The sequence below is a fragment of the Lactuca sativa genome, chromosome 3 (genome assembly GCF_002870075.4).
Source record: "Lactuca sativa cultivar Salinas chromosome 3, Lsat_Salinas_v11, whole genome shotgun sequence".
NCBI lineage: Eukaryota > Viridiplantae > Streptophyta > Magnoliopsida > Asterales > Asteraceae > Lactuca > Lactuca sativa.
Genome location: NC_056625.2, coordinates 254,255,990 through 254,273,103, shown reverse-complemented (window position 1 = coordinate 254,273,103; position 17,114 = coordinate 254,255,990). Strand labels below are relative to the sequence as shown.

The 17,114-nt window shown below is 39.3% G+C and overlaps 1 protein-coding gene across 1 annotated transcript; it reads right to left on the bottom strand.

The window, feature by feature from the left end:
- Nucleotides 1-11,433: 11,433 nt before the first annotated feature.
- Nucleotides 11,434-11,889, bottom strand: LOC111897016 (uncharacterized). The gene has a single exon (XM_023892991.1). The coding sequence runs from the start codon at nt 11,887-11,889 to the stop codon at nt 11,434-11,436; it is 456 nt and encodes a 151-aa protein (XP_023748759.1).
- Nucleotides 11,890-17,114: the final 5,225 nt, after the last annotated feature.

Here is a 17,114-nt window from a genome sequence, read left to right as displayed (position 1 = left end):
AAGAAGGATGGTTCACATCGGATGTGCATTGATTGCCGGGAGTTGAACAAGTTGACGGTGAAGAACCGTTATCACCTTCCGCAGATTGACGACCACTTTGATCAGTTACAGGGTGCATCTTGGTTCTCCAAGATTGATCTGAGATCGGCTATCATCAGGTGAGGGTTAGAGAGGAGGGCATGGAGAAGACCGTGTTTTGAACTTGTTATGGTCATTACGAGTTTGTGGTGATGCCATTTGGGCTCACCAATGCACCTATGGTTTTTATGGACTTAATGAATCGGGTACGTAGGTTGATGCTCGACCGATCAGTTATTGTCTTGATTGATGATATCTTGATGTATTCCAAGACCAGAGAGCAACATAAGAAGCACATTCGAGAGCTTTTGGGAGTATTGAGGCGGGAACGGTTGTATGCCAAGTTCTCAAAGTATGAGTTTTGGTTGCGAGAGGTCCAATTCCTGGGGCATCTCGTTAACCAAAAAAGGATTTTGGTCAATCCAGACAACATTGAGGTTCTGATGCAGTGGGAGGTTCCAAAGTCCACTTAGGAGATCAGGAGTTTCTTGGGCTTAGTAGGATATTATCGGAGATTTATTCGGGATTTCTCCAAGATTATTGTACCCCTCACTCGTCTGACGAGGAAAGGCGTGGATTTATGTTAGGGCCCTAAGTAGCAGACAACATTTGAGATACTACGACAGAGTTTATGCGAGGCCCTAGTGTTGACACTTCCAGAGGATATCAAGGATTTTGTTGTATTTTGTGATGCATCCGTCACAGGTTTGGGGGTGGTTCTTATGCATAAGGGGTGAGTGATCGCGTATGCTTCTCAGCAGCTGAAGCTGCATAAGGCATGTTATCCTACCCATGTTCTAGAGTTTAGGGCAGCAATGTTTTCCCTCAAGATTTTTAGACATTATCTGTATGGGGTCCAGTGTACCGTCTACACGGATCACAAGAGTTTGAGGTATATCATGGACCAGCCAAACCTGAACATGAGGCACTGCAGATGCCTTGACGTGGTCAAGGATTATGACTGCGAGATCCTTTACCATCCGAGTAAAGTGAATGTGGTTCCAGATGCTTTGAGCCGTAAGTCGGTTGGATTTTTGGTTGGAGGGGTATGTGTATGAGGATATCCGTTGATTCTCCACTTTTGGATTTGATCAGAGAGGCATAGATAAAAGGCATCAAGAAGGAGAACTGGAAATAGGAGAGGACCAGGGGCGAGATCGATGGCTTTGTCACCGATAATCAGGGATTGTTGACCCGGTGTGGTTGGGTATGGGTTCAGACTTTTGGTGGGGTCAGACAGACAATTTTGGCGGAGGCACATAAGTCTCACATTTTGATACACTCGGGAGCTACCAAGATGTATCGGGATTTGAGACTAAGTTATTAGTGGCCATGTATGAAAAGAGAGATAGCTAGGTACGTTGAGAGGTGCTTGACCTATACGATGGTTAAGGCCGAGCACCAGAGGCCGCATGGCAAGCTGCAGCCTTTGGAAGTTCCTATTTGGAAGTAGGAACATATCACCATGGATTTTCTCACCAAGCTATCGAGGACTGCCAAGGGTTTTGATGCAATCTGGGTCACCATGTGGAACATCCCAAAATTCAAGGCCAAAAATTTCATTTTTAATTAGGTTATTAGATAAAACCAAAGTGTGAATAATCAAATATAATATTATGAAACCATATCAGAGAATAATCCCAAGGATCTCGTGTGCGGAAAATATAGTGTGATGCGTTGCGACCAAGCCGACTCCTTTCGTTTGAAACAAAGTACCTAAAACCAAAACTCTAAACCATAAGGACGAAGCTTAGTGAGTTCCCCCATCATACCACATACCACATAACACCATCGGTATCTCTCAACCGGTAACTGCCATCGGTATCATTCAACCGGTAACCGGGGACTATTTCACCCCCACCACTACCACATAATAATATGTCATAAATATACTGATCACATACTAACATCATAAACATGCTGATCACATACTAACATATCATAAACATAATGTTCACATACTAACATATCATAAACATACATATAAGCATTGCATGGGTTTTGTATACCCCTTCGGTATCTTTCAACCGGTAACTGTCATCGGTATCTTTCAACTGGTATCTGTCATCGGTATCTTTCAACCGGTATCCGCCATCGGTAACTTTCAACCGGTATCCGCCATCGGTATCTTTCAACCGGTAACCGGGGACTATTTCACCCCTACCACTATCATATAATATCATGATATAATCATACAATCAGGCATTTCTGGGGTACTGACCTACCCTTCGATCCTAACGACCGAGTCAGAGAAAAACTATTCCCTGCTACTACCACTAACACACATAGCATATCACATAAGCATATCACATAAACATATCTCATAAGCACATCACATACGCATATCTCATGAGCATATCACATAAACATACCAAGATAATTATCACAAAGACAATTTTCTACCAACGACCCCTGTTGGTGGGCCGACATTGTGGCCTTAGACCCATCCCTACTGGAAGGTAACTCACCTCACACTGCTAATGTCCCGTAGGCACAATCCCACACTGCTGTAGTCCCATAGACTCAACCCCAACTACTGGATGACAGGTTCCCGAACTGTCAATACCAAAATAACACCCAATTAATAATTGGGTCCCAACATATAACCATAATACATACTTGGATAATTACTACATTACCCCAAGCTTGGCTTATTCAAGCCCAAGGCCCAATCCATAGGCCCAAAGTCAACTAAGAATCAAAGCCCAACACATGGCCCAATTTTCCAAATTGGGCCCAAACCTTTATAAGGTCTTACCATAAGGCCCAACCAAAAGTCTAGTCCAACATTTGACCTTCTAATGGCACAATGTCATGTAATCATTAAGGCCCAAACCATGGCCCATTTATGGCCCAATTTTCCAAATTGGGCCCAACTCCTCATATAATCCTTACCTCAAAGCCCATTAATTACCCAATCATCAAGGCCCACTAGAAGGCCCAATAATAAACCCAAATGGAATTAGGGTTTCACATAAAATGATGATTAGGGTTAAGTTTCCTACTTAAGCCATTAAGGACTTAATACTTTAAGGACTTAATCCATTAAGTCCACTATCGCTTAGATTAATCTAGCCAATGATTATTATTTATTATTCCACGTTTTTAATAATTCCCGTGTGTTCCGATTAAATTCCCCAAAATTAGGGTTTTGATGGCATTAGGCTTTTCCAAACCCTATTTAGGGTTTCCAACCCAATTACTAGCTGATTTATTAGTTTGTTGGGCTTTTAGGTTATTTAGGGCTTTATTGGGCCTATTAAGGTCTCTTTGGGTCAGTTAGGGTCCATTAGACCCATTAGGGTTTCCTTAAGCCCATTGATCATATGTTTGGGCTTTTATGTCCATTAAGCCTCATTGGGCCCATTAGGGTTTCAAGGCCTATTAGGGTTTCAAGGCCCATTAGGGTTTTAGTCCCTTGTCCAAAAATCCCAAACTAACAATCCCAACACAACTAAGCACACCGCCACCCGACACGGAGGCCGGTGGCGGCAGGAGGTGGCAGCCACCACCCTAAGGTGGTGGTTTTCAATTTCTTTCCATTATTCCATTTTTGTTACAATGTACAATGCCAAATTCCAAAATAAACACACACACTAATGCTGAAAACACACACACATAACCACCTTGTGGTGGCCGACGGTGGTGAGTGGCGGAAGCCACCACCCTATGGTGGTGGTGATGCCATTTTCGAGAGTCACAACTATGCACACATACACACCAACTGAAACGCGCATATTTACTTCATTAATCTAAAAAGAAAGTCAACCACCCACCAGGCAGCGTACGGTGGCGGTGGTGACACGAGGAGGCGGCAGAACGAAAACATCTTTGCTAGCAGTGACAGCCACCATGGCCTGCGGCCATGGTGGTTTGTCTTCAGGTCGTCCAGTCCATCAAGTGTCCAAATCGACATCAGCAACCCAAGAGCACCCACATGCCTGCGATACATGGTTGAAGCTCACATGCACCTACCAATACAGCGGTGGTGAGCGGCGGCAGTTGCGGAAACAACATGGATGGAGGAGATAGCAGCGATCTAGAGCAGCAACAGCAACTGCTGTCTCGGTCTTCACTCTTTTTGTCGGATTCACATGATCGACGGTTCACCATGGTGTCACAGAGGCGGCGGCTAGAGGGCAGCATAAGGAGAAGAAGAAATCACGAAGTGACGGTGATAGTGTTAATGTCGCTGGCAGCCTTCGCTAATCGGAAGCGTGGCATGGCGGCTGTGTGATGGCGGAGGAGAGATGGTGGATCCGGAGGGAGTGATAAGGGTGGCATCGATGAAGAGGGTGTAAGGGGTGAAGTTGGCGGCTGTTATAGTTCTCTAGGGTTAGTGTTAGGCAACGGTTATATACTCCCGAGCCCCATAAGCATTATTTCCATAATTACCGAATTAGCCCCTCCTTCCACCTTTTCTTTCAAAACGAATCCATAACTTACTGTTTAAACCCTCATCATTAAAGTTCATTACAAATCAAGTACAATACTTACCAAACAGCCCTCCTTTCTTGAATTTCTTTGCAAAGCCGGTCCAAAACTTACCCTTTAAACCCCCAATATCTAAATTATGACATATTCAACCCTTCCACCTCTTTTCCTTTCAAATTAACTCCAAAATTACTTAAATAGCCCTTAGTCTTCAAAATCCTTTCAAGTTAAGTCCCAATAATTCACCAAGTAGTCCCTACCTTTATAATTATTACAAAACCAATCTGGAACTTACATTTTTAACCCCCAACATCTAAAATTATGACAATTAGCTCTTCAAAACCATCCTTTGATATATAATTATTTATTTTTAGATCTACAATTCGTTCATTAATTTATTTATTTACATAATAAATAAACGAGGTGTTATACCATGGATCGGTTGACCTAGAGTGCCCACATTTTGGCCATCTGGGAGAGCTCCTCGGCAGAGAAATTGGCCGATGTGTATGTTCATGAGATTGTTACTCTTCTTGGGGTTCCGGTTTCCATTATATCATGCCAAGATTTTCGGTTCACTTCACGATTCATGCATAAGTTTCATGAGGAACTAGGTATGAGGTTGTATTTCAACACTGCTTATCATCCATAGACTGACGGCCAGAGTAAGCAGACCACCCATGCACTTAAGGATACGTTACAAACTTGTGTCATAGATTTTGGTGGGAGTTGGGATTCCTACCTACCTTTTGCAGAGTTTTCCTACAACAATAGTTATCACTCCAACATTGGTGCACCGCCCGTCGAGCTTTTGTATTGTCGAAGATTTCGTACACCAGCTTGTTGGGAGGAGGTTGGTCAAAAAGTGATGGGAAAGCCAGAGGTAGTTCTTCAGACCATAGATCTCATCCAGCCGATCAGGAAGAGATTGTAGACAACTCAGAGTTGGTGGAAGAGATATGCCGACCGGCGTCGATCAGAGTTGGAGTTCCAGTTTGGCGAAATGGTGCTACTGAATGTGCCAACCTGGAAGGGTGTGATACGCTTCAGGAATAGGGAGAAATTGGGTCCCCAGTATATTGGACCGTTTCGTGTGGTCTTCAGAGTAGGCAAGGTGGCCTACCGGTTGGATTTGTCCAATGAACTCAGTCAGATCCACAACACTTTCCATGTTTCGAAGTTGTGGAAGTTCATGATGGACGAATTATATTGAGAGGCTAGTAATGGTGCTGGATAGAAAGATGAAGGTCCTACACAACAAGGAGATACCTTTGGTAAAGGTTCTGTGGCAACAGTGGAAAAACGCTCGGAGTGGACCTAAGAGTCGAAGACGGAGATACAGGAGCATTATTCGGAGTTATTTGCAGCATCGGATTTTGAGGACGAAGTCTAGTTCAAGTGGGGTAGAATTGTAACACCCAAGGTTCATTTTTAACCCTAAATATGTTAAGTTTGCCTTTTGGTTCGTACGCCATGCATACTCGGTGTGTACTCATAGCACACTCATGCATGAGAAAAGTGGGACTCTTATGCGTACGCCTGACGTACTTATTAGGTACGCAACATGTACGTTGTTCATACCAAAACCCTAGTTTTGAGGGTTTGCTTTATGGCCCTGAGATCTTCACCCTCATCAGCCTCCACCTAAAAGCCATCCCTCTAGCTAACCCTAAGTGTGAAGAGTGCATCTTGATCTTATTTGTGTGCTTTAGTGGCGTTCTTGTAGAAGAAGAAGAAGGTGGTGGAAGGACATTGGAGCCTTGAAGAAGTTTGGATATAGGATTTTCTCCTTGCTATCAACCTTCAGGAGGTAAAAAGCTCCTAGCTTGACCATCTTTTCTTATGGATCTAGTTATTCCTTCATTTAGGGCATTTTTGGTCCTAACCTTTATGATTGTTGATCATGGCATGCTCTTAACCAAATAAGTCGTCCTTTCAGACCTAATGATAGGTCTGAGTCATAAAAATGAGATCATGATGCTTAGTTCTTCCCCATGCATGTTGTAACATCCCAATAATACAGGCCAAAATTTTCATTTTAAATACATTATTATAAAACCAACAGTATAATAAAACATCCATAGTATCGTGTCATGTCAAAACCGAAGCAGAAATAATAAAAACGTGTTATCATAAAACAGTATCAGATTGTAATACCAAAGATCTCATGTGCTAGAAAACCGTAGTGTGATGCGCTGCGATCGAGCCGGCTCCTTTCCTTTTAAAATGGAGTACCTGAAATCAAAACTGAAACCGTAAGCACAAAGCTTAGCGAGTTCCCCCATCATACCACATACCATACAAAAACATAACATACATATATTGTCAGGCATATCTGGGTGCCGGACCTACCCCTTCGGTCCTCTCGACCGGATACTGGCTAGCATATCTGGGTGCTGGCCTCCCCTTCGGTCCTCTCGACCGGATATTGGCTAGAATATCTAGGTGTTGGCCTCCCCTTCGGTCCTCTCGACCGGATACTGGCTAGCATATCTGGGTGCTGGCCCCCTCTTCGGTCCTCTCAACCGGATACTGGGGACTATTTCACCCCTCTACTACTACCATGTAACATGTATCACATAATCATATTCTATCTAGCATGACTGGGTATGACTACCCCTCTTCGGCCCTATCGACCCGTATTCTTGGGGACTATCTCCCCTACTACTACTAGCATATAACATCACATCATACTAGCACATAACATATCAGGTAGTAGCAAACCTAGATGAATATCACAAAGACAGTCATCTAACATACAACTCCTACTGGTGGGCCGGCATTGGTGCCTTAGACCCACTTCTATTGTAAGGTAACTCACCTCACACTACTGAAGTCGCGTAGACATAACCCCACATTGCTGAAGTCCCGCAGACTTCACCCCAGCTGCTGGATGACAGATTCCCGAACTGTCAACACCAAAATAACACCCAATTAATAATTGGGTCCCAACGTATAATCATAGATACTTACTTGAATAATTACTACATTACCCCAAGGTTGGCTTTATGCAAGCCCAAGGCCCAATCCTTAGGCCCAAAGTCCACTAAGAAATCAAAGCCAAGCATATGGCCCAATTTTCCAAATTAGGCCCAGGCCTATACATGGTCTTATTCTAAGGCCCAACATCATATAATCATTAAGTCCCAACTATGGCCCATCTATGGCCCAATTTTCCAAATTGGGCCTAACCCTTTACATGGGCCTTACCCTAGGCCCATTAAAATATTTTAGTCCACATGATTATTCTTGGATGGCCCATTAATAATCCAATCATCAAGGCCCAATAGAAAGGCCCAACAATAAACCCAAGTGAAGTTAGGGTTTCACATAAAATGCCGATTAGGGTTAAGTTTCATACTTAACCCATTAATGACTTAATCCACTAAGGACTTAATCCATTAAGTCCAATATTGCTTAGATTAATTTCTTCCAATTATTATTATTTAATATTTCAAGTTATTAAATAATTCTCATGTGTGTCACAAATAATTCCCCCATTTAAGGTTTTATGCCCATAGGGTTTTCCAACCCAATACTAGCCCATTAGCCCATTGGTTGGCCTTTTAGGTCACTTTGGGCATTATTGGGCCCATTAGGGTCTCTTTGGGTCAATTAGGGTCCATTAGACCCATTAGGGTTTCCTTAAGCCCATTAATCACATGTTTGGGCTTTTATGTCCATTAAGCCTCATTGGGCCCATTAGGGTTTCAAGGCCCATTAGGGTTTTAGTCACTTGTCCAAACATCCCAACTAGCAATCCCAACACAACTAAGCACACCACCACCCGACACGGTGGCCGGTGGCGGCATAAGGTGGCAGCCACCACCCTAAGGTGGTGGTTCTCAATATCTTTCTATTATTCCATTTTTGTGTTACAATTTATAATCCATATTTCCAAAATAAACACACTAAAAATTATAAACACACACACAACCACCCTTGTGGTGGCCGGTGGTGGCAGCTACCACCTCACGGTGGTAGTGGTGGCTTTTCCGGCTAAATAACCCTCCCCCCCCCCCCCCCACACACACTTCTCAGCTTATAGCAACACCCATAACCCACATAATCCGAGATGCAACACAGCAGTAGTACATGCACCTCCTTGCCCGGAAAATAAACTCAACACCCACCTGTGGTGGGTGGCGACGACAACAGCACAGGAAACAGTAGCGGCCCTTGGCGGCAGGTGGAGTCGGGATGCAGCAACAAGAGAGATGGGAGAAGAAGACGAACATGCACCATGGTGAACAACAGCAGCGTAACGACCCAACATCTCCGATCTTGGCCGCTCTCGCAGTAGTACAAGGCAGACGGAAAAACACCGGCCACAACAGCCGCCCGGAATGGTGACAACAGCACTCGTGCAATGGCAGGAGAAGACCGAGAGGAACAATGCACTTTGACCGATGGTTGGAAACACGACGGTGAGCTTCATTGGCAACTGCAATGGTGGTTGGCATCGGTGGCTGAGAAGCTCCATGACGACGATTGGAGAGAGCATGGGTGGCGACTCACATCTTCAGCAGCAGCAGACAACACCAGTAGTGAAGGGTGACATGAGGGGGGGGGTGGCACCGGAGACAGAAGGGTGAATATGGTGGCTGCACTCCTTTGTTAGGGTTAGGGTTCGCTTGAAATAAATACCCGTCCCTCATCACATCTTTTCTATAATGACGGTTCCAGACCCTCCTCCATAAAATCTTTCCAAAAGAGCTCTATAAATTACCATTTAAACCCTACCCTTTGAATTCCTTTACAAATTAAGTCTCACAGTAACCATTCAGCCCCTCCTTTAGAAATTATTCTCAAATAAAGTCCGTATGTTACTCTTTTAACCCCAGCCTTCAAAACTCTTTACAAATTGAGTTCGAAGTTTATACTTTAACCCCCGAAATATCCAACTTATGGCATTTGGCTTCCCAAGACCAACACCTTGCTGTATAATTATTTATTTTAGGGTTACTATTCCTTCAGTAGTTTATTTATTTATTTATTAAATAAACGGGGTGTTACACATGCTTTAGAACATCTTTAGGTGTTAAGAAGTTAAGATTGTTGGTATTAAGCACTTAATGGGCATGCAAAGTCATAAAGTTGGAAACTTTGTGACTTTCAGTGGTATTTTGTCCTTGGATATACAAGTGAACGTCAGAGCTTAACGCAGTAAGCTCTTCTTAAGGAAAAGCATGCATATAGGGCCAACCGTCCGATCCCGATCAAGGCTTGTGTACGCCCAACGTACAAGCTGAGCACGCCCCGCATACTCAGCTGAGTTGATTCGTTGACCTTGACCTTGACTAGAGTTTTGACCTAGGGTATTTTGGGTATTTTGAACTTTTAATTGAGATTAGGTCCTTGGTTTTGGTTAGGTGATCGTTGAGTCTATTTTTCGGAGAAGAAATTTATTCCGCTTCCATTCGGATTGAGATGTGAGTTTTCCTCACTGTACCTGTGGGTTAAAGGCACCAATGTTGGCTCACTAGTTATTTATCGTAGATAGAATGGTATTGCTAGTTTGTAGCTTCTTAGTAGATCCGTATGATTATTTGTATTTACTGGCTATGTGTTTATGTTTACCTGTTACATTTGTCGACATTTTGTGTTGGGTTGAGGCGGTCCTGGTTTGTGCTGTAGGCCAAGAGACCTAGGAACGACCGAATAGGTTATAAGCCTTGCAAGGCGGTCCAATTAGGTCGGCAGCCCGTAGAGAGGTCTAAATGGCCTGGAGGCCCTACGAGGCGGTTCGGTCATGCCAAAGGCTCGTAGAGCAGTCCAGATAGGTTGTAGGCGCTATGAGGCGGTCCAGTAAAGCTGGCTGCTCATATTTGTATGCTTGTTCACTATGTGATGTGCTAGTACTTTAGGGGAACTTACTAAGCTTTGACTTATAGTTTTTAGTTTATTGTTTGAGGTAGTTTTGAGGATCGTGGGAAAACAAAGGTGTGATCGTGCACATCTTCCTATTTTATGTCACTGGGTCTTGGGAAAACTCTGATTTGGAAATAATGCTTTTGAAACAATGACTCTTTTTGTAAATAATGTTGGTTAATGGTTGATTTTGAAAATATTAAATTTCTTTGATTTTTGGAGGGCTACACACATTTTGAAAGAATGAATATGGTAGGTAATCTTGCTTGAATATCACGCCAAATAAAAATATTAACTATAATTGGGAGAGTTTTACACCATGTAGTAGCCTCCGCACCATCTTGAAAATTGAGAGCATCAATAAAATTTCGAGTAATCTTGACCAAAAAACCCCTATCCGAGTCCAAAACCCACCGAATCATATCTTTTCTATCTGTAACTATAACTCCATCCAATAAAGTAATGATTCCCTACAATTGATCTTCCTCACAACCTTCCCTAACATCACACCTCCAAGCCCAATTCCAATGATCATTAGCCTATTTATCACAAACTCGACAATCTTGATTATCATCTAGGCGAAATAGCCTATTAAATCTATACCAAAGTTCTTGAGAACCAATCCTCACCTCCTCCCAAAATTTAATTGTTTCTCCATTTCCAAGTCTTCTCTTAAAAGTATTAAGCGGGATAATATTATTTTCATGAAGCTTTAGAGAAGAATCCACCAATTTAGACCAAGTTCCCACAAAATGACTCTTATTACCAGCTTTATCAAAACCACCATGACTTCCATGGATGGACTTGATCAAACGAACCCAACCATGAGATTGAACCCAACCATGAGATTCATCTAATACGATCCTCCATCGCTACTTTTTAAGCAGAGCAACATTAAAAGCATAGAGGCTACCAATACCAAACCACCATTTTCCTTTCTAGCAATCGCTTTTTCCCACTTAATCCAAGTCATTTTATGATCCCCCTTTTGAACTCCCCAAAAAAATTGCTTCTTAAGGATTCAAAATTTTTAATTACTCCTTTAGGGGCCTAAAACATGGACATTAGATAAATGGGAAGACTATCAAGAACCGATCTAACTAAAGTTAGATGACCACCCATTAAAAGATAATTGGCTTTCCATTTGGAAAATCTATTTTCAAACTTGCTAACTGGATGATCCCAATTTTCAATCTTACTCTTATTGGATCCCACTGAAAGACCCAAATAAGTAAACAGTAAAACTCCATTACCACAACTTGCTTGTTCCGTAATTTGGTCGATAACTTCAGTCTCCACCCCCACTCCATAAATAGTTGACTTATGTATGTTTATATTTAACCCTGACATGTCTTGGAATTCTTTTAAAACTTTCGACATATTAGGGATAGCATCGGTAGACAAATCCGTAACAAAAACCACGTTGTCCGCATAAATAAGATGATACAACCGAAACTCTCCACTACCCACACAAGCTCCTCGAATTTGACCAGCCCTTACCGCCATATTGATCAAATCAAGCAAACCTTCCATGGCAAGAATGAACAAAAAAAAGGAGATAACGGGTCTTGCCTGAGACCTCTGTTCAATGAAAATTCTTTAGTTGAGCCTCCATTAACTAGCACAACAACTCTACAAGAAAACAAACAAACTTTTACCTAGCCCCTCTATTTATCGTTAAACCCAAATTTCTCCAAAACTTTAACTAAGTAGTCCCAACTTAGAGAATCATAAGCTTTTTCAAAATATATTTTGAAAATCATAAGCTTCAGTTTATTCTTTTTATACTAGCTTATAGTTTCATCCAACATTAAAGGATCATCTAGAATTTGTGTGCCTTTTACGAAGGCAGTTTGCTCACCTGAAACCAAGTTATCTACCACCTTAGCAAGCCGACTTGCTAATAATTTATCAACCACCTTATATTTAGCTCCAATTTGTGCCTTATACTTGCCTTTTATGAAGGCATTGTACAATCTTAATCTCACAAAAAAAAAGATCTAACATAAAGAAAAAGAAATAATTATAATTAACATAACTAAATGAGGAAGTAACGATCTTAAATTCAAACATTAGTCGAATTTTATAATGCAAAAGTAGCAACTGAATACCTGACAAAAGAATCAAATATGCATTACTATTGGACATATGAATTCATTCCGTACTTGAAAATAATTAAAACATCATGTTAGTTAAGAGGACAGGAGAATGTGAGTATTTAGAGTTAAATTGAGTGTAACATTGTAATTTAATTTCCATTTAAGAGGACTAAAATCACTAAAAATATCCAATTTTGGACCAGTGGTGTATCAAGATTTTGTTTTGGACCAAAAGCACATAAATTTGTCAATCACGACGACCATTTTTGCAATTTTGTCATGCATTTTCAAATGAGTTAGAATGATGCAACTTATATAAAAAAATATTTTTACCGTTTTTTTAATAAATAAAATTGAATTTATCCAATCTAAACATTCAAAAGCATTTATTAACGGTATCAAAATAAACTAAACTAGTAATCATTTTAAGTAATTTAACTTGTATGCCATTCAAATTTATTGATGAAACAATTTTAATTTACACACCCTCCTCTATATAAATAGAGTCATAAATAGTCTAAGGGGATGTTTGATGAGAGTTCTGATTAGGTCCAAAGCTAGGACGCGGTTCATATTTTCCAGGTAACATGTCTGATTTGCTTCGAGACCTGCTAATTTAGTCTTAATTTCTGACCGAGGTCACTATTTTTCTCCTTATCCGGTTCGACAAAAAAAGTTTTGGATTGAGTTTTACTCTTTACTTTCGGACTTGGTCCTCAGTCCAACTGTTTGGTATCCATTTTTGTTTCTGACTTGTCCAAACCTCTAACCCAATTAGCTTTTAATCAAATCCGTCTAACTAAATCAAACTCTATCAAATTACCCATTCTCTCTCTCTCTCTCTCTCTCTATATATATATATATATATATATATATATATATATATATATATATATATATATATATATATTACTAGAATCAATCAATTTAAATGAAAATTTGTATTTTATAGCGGATAAGAATTTATTACATTATATATTTTTTGGGTAGATCTTGGCAAAAGTATGCTACCTAACAATAATCTTCTTTTAATGTACATTTTATAATATTTTCTTCTAAGACATATCTTCTTAGGAAAATATGCAAAACTTCAACTAATGGTGAAAAGTGTCAAGGGACATACGAGTAATTATGTAATTATCAAGGGGGAATTATGTTAATAAGAAGTTTTGCAGGGCCTGTGTAGACAGTGATTGATAAAGAAGAAGCGCGTTTGTGAGCTGGTCACAAAAGAAATGCCTTTCAAGGAACAAAATATTGAGTGGAGGTCACTTGTTTTTAAAATAACACACGTGTGTGTATATATATATATATATATATATATATATATATATATATATATATATATATATATATATATATATATATATATATATATATATATATATATATATATATATATATATATATATATATATATATATATATATATATATATATATATATTAGCCGTTTACCCGCGCTAAGCGACGGGTGTGAATAGTTTGCTTTCGTAATTTGTTCATTTTCGGTGAACAATAATTACTTTCAATTTAATGATTATTTTGATTTGGGTAAATTATATTTTTCGTTTTTAAGTTTAATTGATTTTGCAAGTTTGGTATGAAAAACTAACTATTTAGCCCTTAAACCAAAATAAAAAATATACCATGGGAGACATATTTGTAATTTTCGTTTATGAAAAACTTAAAATATTTTTAGTGTATATTGTAAATTGAATGATTTATTATTATCAACGTTTTAATACCACAACCCAAGGCGGTAGGTCGAACCAGTTGGACCGTGACATAGTTAAAATATCGACCAAATAGAAGACAATTGAATATTTTAAACTTACATAATTGAACATTATAATTTGACAGGTGGGATATTTTGATATGAAAAAGAATTGAACATTATAATATTTTTATTTTCGTTTGTACTTTTCATAGCCATTGTATGGAAGAAAGTCAATTCCATTAAGTATAACATATTAAGGCTTTGGAAAGTTACGATTTCACATTCACAAACATAAAATAAAAATTGCAAATACTTCTGCAAGTATGAAATATAGAGTAACTGTGTAATGAAATTTAAATTCAATCATAGGTACTAAAAGCCTTAGAAACCATCTTTTGAAATGCATCAGCTTCATCATTGGGAAGCAGCTAGTTGTTAGGTGGATTTGATTTAATACTTCATCGTCTATAGCTCTCACTCATTGGCTATAACAAACCGAGACAATATAGGCAAGAAGTAGGAAGACTCGATGAGTGAGGCTGCATAAAAGATTGAAATTCTAATTACTTTTCACTAATATGTATCAACCGTATGAAGCTCAACCATGAGCATTGTCATAGCCATCACGACACCTGATGGCATCTTCAACATCACAGGATTGTTCGAACCATACAAAAAATGAGATACTATATGAGTAATAAAGCAAATGAGAAGTATTCATGCAAAGCTTATGAATATTATGTCAAGAAAAGCATAACCTTGGACTTATATGGATATTCTAGTTTTGAAAAGATGGTAAAAGCTCCAGACCTCACATTTCTAACATAAAAATAGCAAATACCATTACCCTGATAATCATAAAGCTCGAAATACTTATTGTGAAGTAACTTAAAATGACAACATGCCTTCCCATTTTTTGAGTGAATGCTACTTGGACCGTTTAAGCTCGGATAAACCTTTCACAATTTTGTAAAAGTTGATACCAAGATAGTGACAACAAATACATTTTTAAATTAAAAAGAAAAAACAATTTTTTTTTGCAATCAAATCGTAGAATAATAATAATAATAGCACATAAACAAATCTTGGGTAGACTCCTTAAGCTACATGACTTCATCTATCAAGTAATTTCAACAAATTTATTTGAAAAAAGATGACATTTGTTACCAACAATAGATAGCGACTTCACAAAAATAAAAGTAATTTGTTTATTTTCTTGATTTAACTTAACTGAAAAGAAGTAGGTCTAAGAACATAGCGTGCGAAAGCCTCTCATGAAAATCACATGTCATAGCCTAAGTTAAAAAAAGATCAAAACATGTGGTATAAAGGAAGCCCATCCATATTGACACTTGAAATAGTGAAATCCTTCCAAATTCAACATAAATACCTAAAAAGTTCTACACAAAAAATAGTTAACTACGTACATGTTAGCCCATTAAGTCGGTTAAAGAAGGAAATTACACTTTGTGGTGTTATATTCTCTGAGAAAAAGGCATAAAGAGGACCAATAAAATTTCATAGTACATACTTAGGGAAAATGAAAAAGGGGACAGTGAAGCAGAAAGTGAACAATCCTCAAACCCATCTTCACTTACAAGTTTCTAATTAACCGGAGCTAGAGTGAAGCCCATCTAAAGGAACATTCTGAAATACTCATACAACAATCAATAGCCTACAAATAAAATTAACTCATACAACAATAAATAGCCTACAAATAAAATTAAGTATATTCACAGCAGACACAAAAAGAAACGAAAAAAGAGTATGCATCTTATAACACCAAACCCGTCAGGTGAATCCTAACTTTAACCAAGAATAAAAAAGTAAATATCAGCTCAATGGCTGAAAGTATAAATAGAAAACAAAAATTGTCAATATTTGGAAAATAACTATGAGTAGTGTAGATGGAGATGGAAGGGAGATATGGACTTCTTCACCAAAATCGAACTTGAGATACCAATAATCAGGACTGGGAAATCAGAAAACCCTATTTCAAGAGTTATAAGCTAAAGAAACGCAAAAAGTCAACAAAACAAATTCGTTTGTATAACACGTATAGGTGTTCATCAAGTCCTAATCATAAAAATAAGAACATGTTTAAAACCATGGTGTTTACCAAGCCCAAATCTAAATCTGGTAGAAAAGAGGTTACATGAATGTGATACATTTACCTGCTACATGGACAACTCCAACTATGAAACTTGACCTCGTGGCATATTTTCCAGCTTCGTCTCCTGGACAAAGAGCTTCACATAGAAGAATTATCAATAAAGATGAAAAAACACTATAACAACAAAAACAACAGAATGGGAAACATATTGGTGCCTCAATTTGGCTGATTTCATCTTTTGAAAAAAAGACGATGGTGGTGGTGGGTCGTTAACTGATGATGGAGATGGTTTCCAGGGTTCATACATGGAGATGGTATGAGCAACGTTTGATCTAGTGTTATTGGAGAGAAAGAGAATGGTTGTGTCAACCTTCAAAGTGAAGGCGACAGTGGTAAGTGTTATGCTTTCCAGGGGTGTCTGTATTTTTTGAAAGGGATATTGATGAAGAAGAAAAAGCAGGGGAGTGGGCGGCTGAGAAGGAGGTGTAGCCCTGGCTGTGATTGGAATGGTTGGGGCATAATTTTTTTTAACGTTTTCTCTATGAATAGGCTCCATTCTATTTTTCACTGAAGCAAAAAAGAAAAGAAACAAATTAGAGACATTGATGGATCTGATGGCTTTGATGGTGTGATCGTACCTGGACCCGACGAATCCGCCTACATAACTTTGAGATGGTGATGGTGGATGTTAGAAAGACAAAGAAAGGTGGAGAATATAGGGTTTCCAGGTTATTTTTGTTGACAGATCTAGTAAGGGGGTAGACGATAGAGAAGATGGTGACGCCGACAGTTGGTGGCGA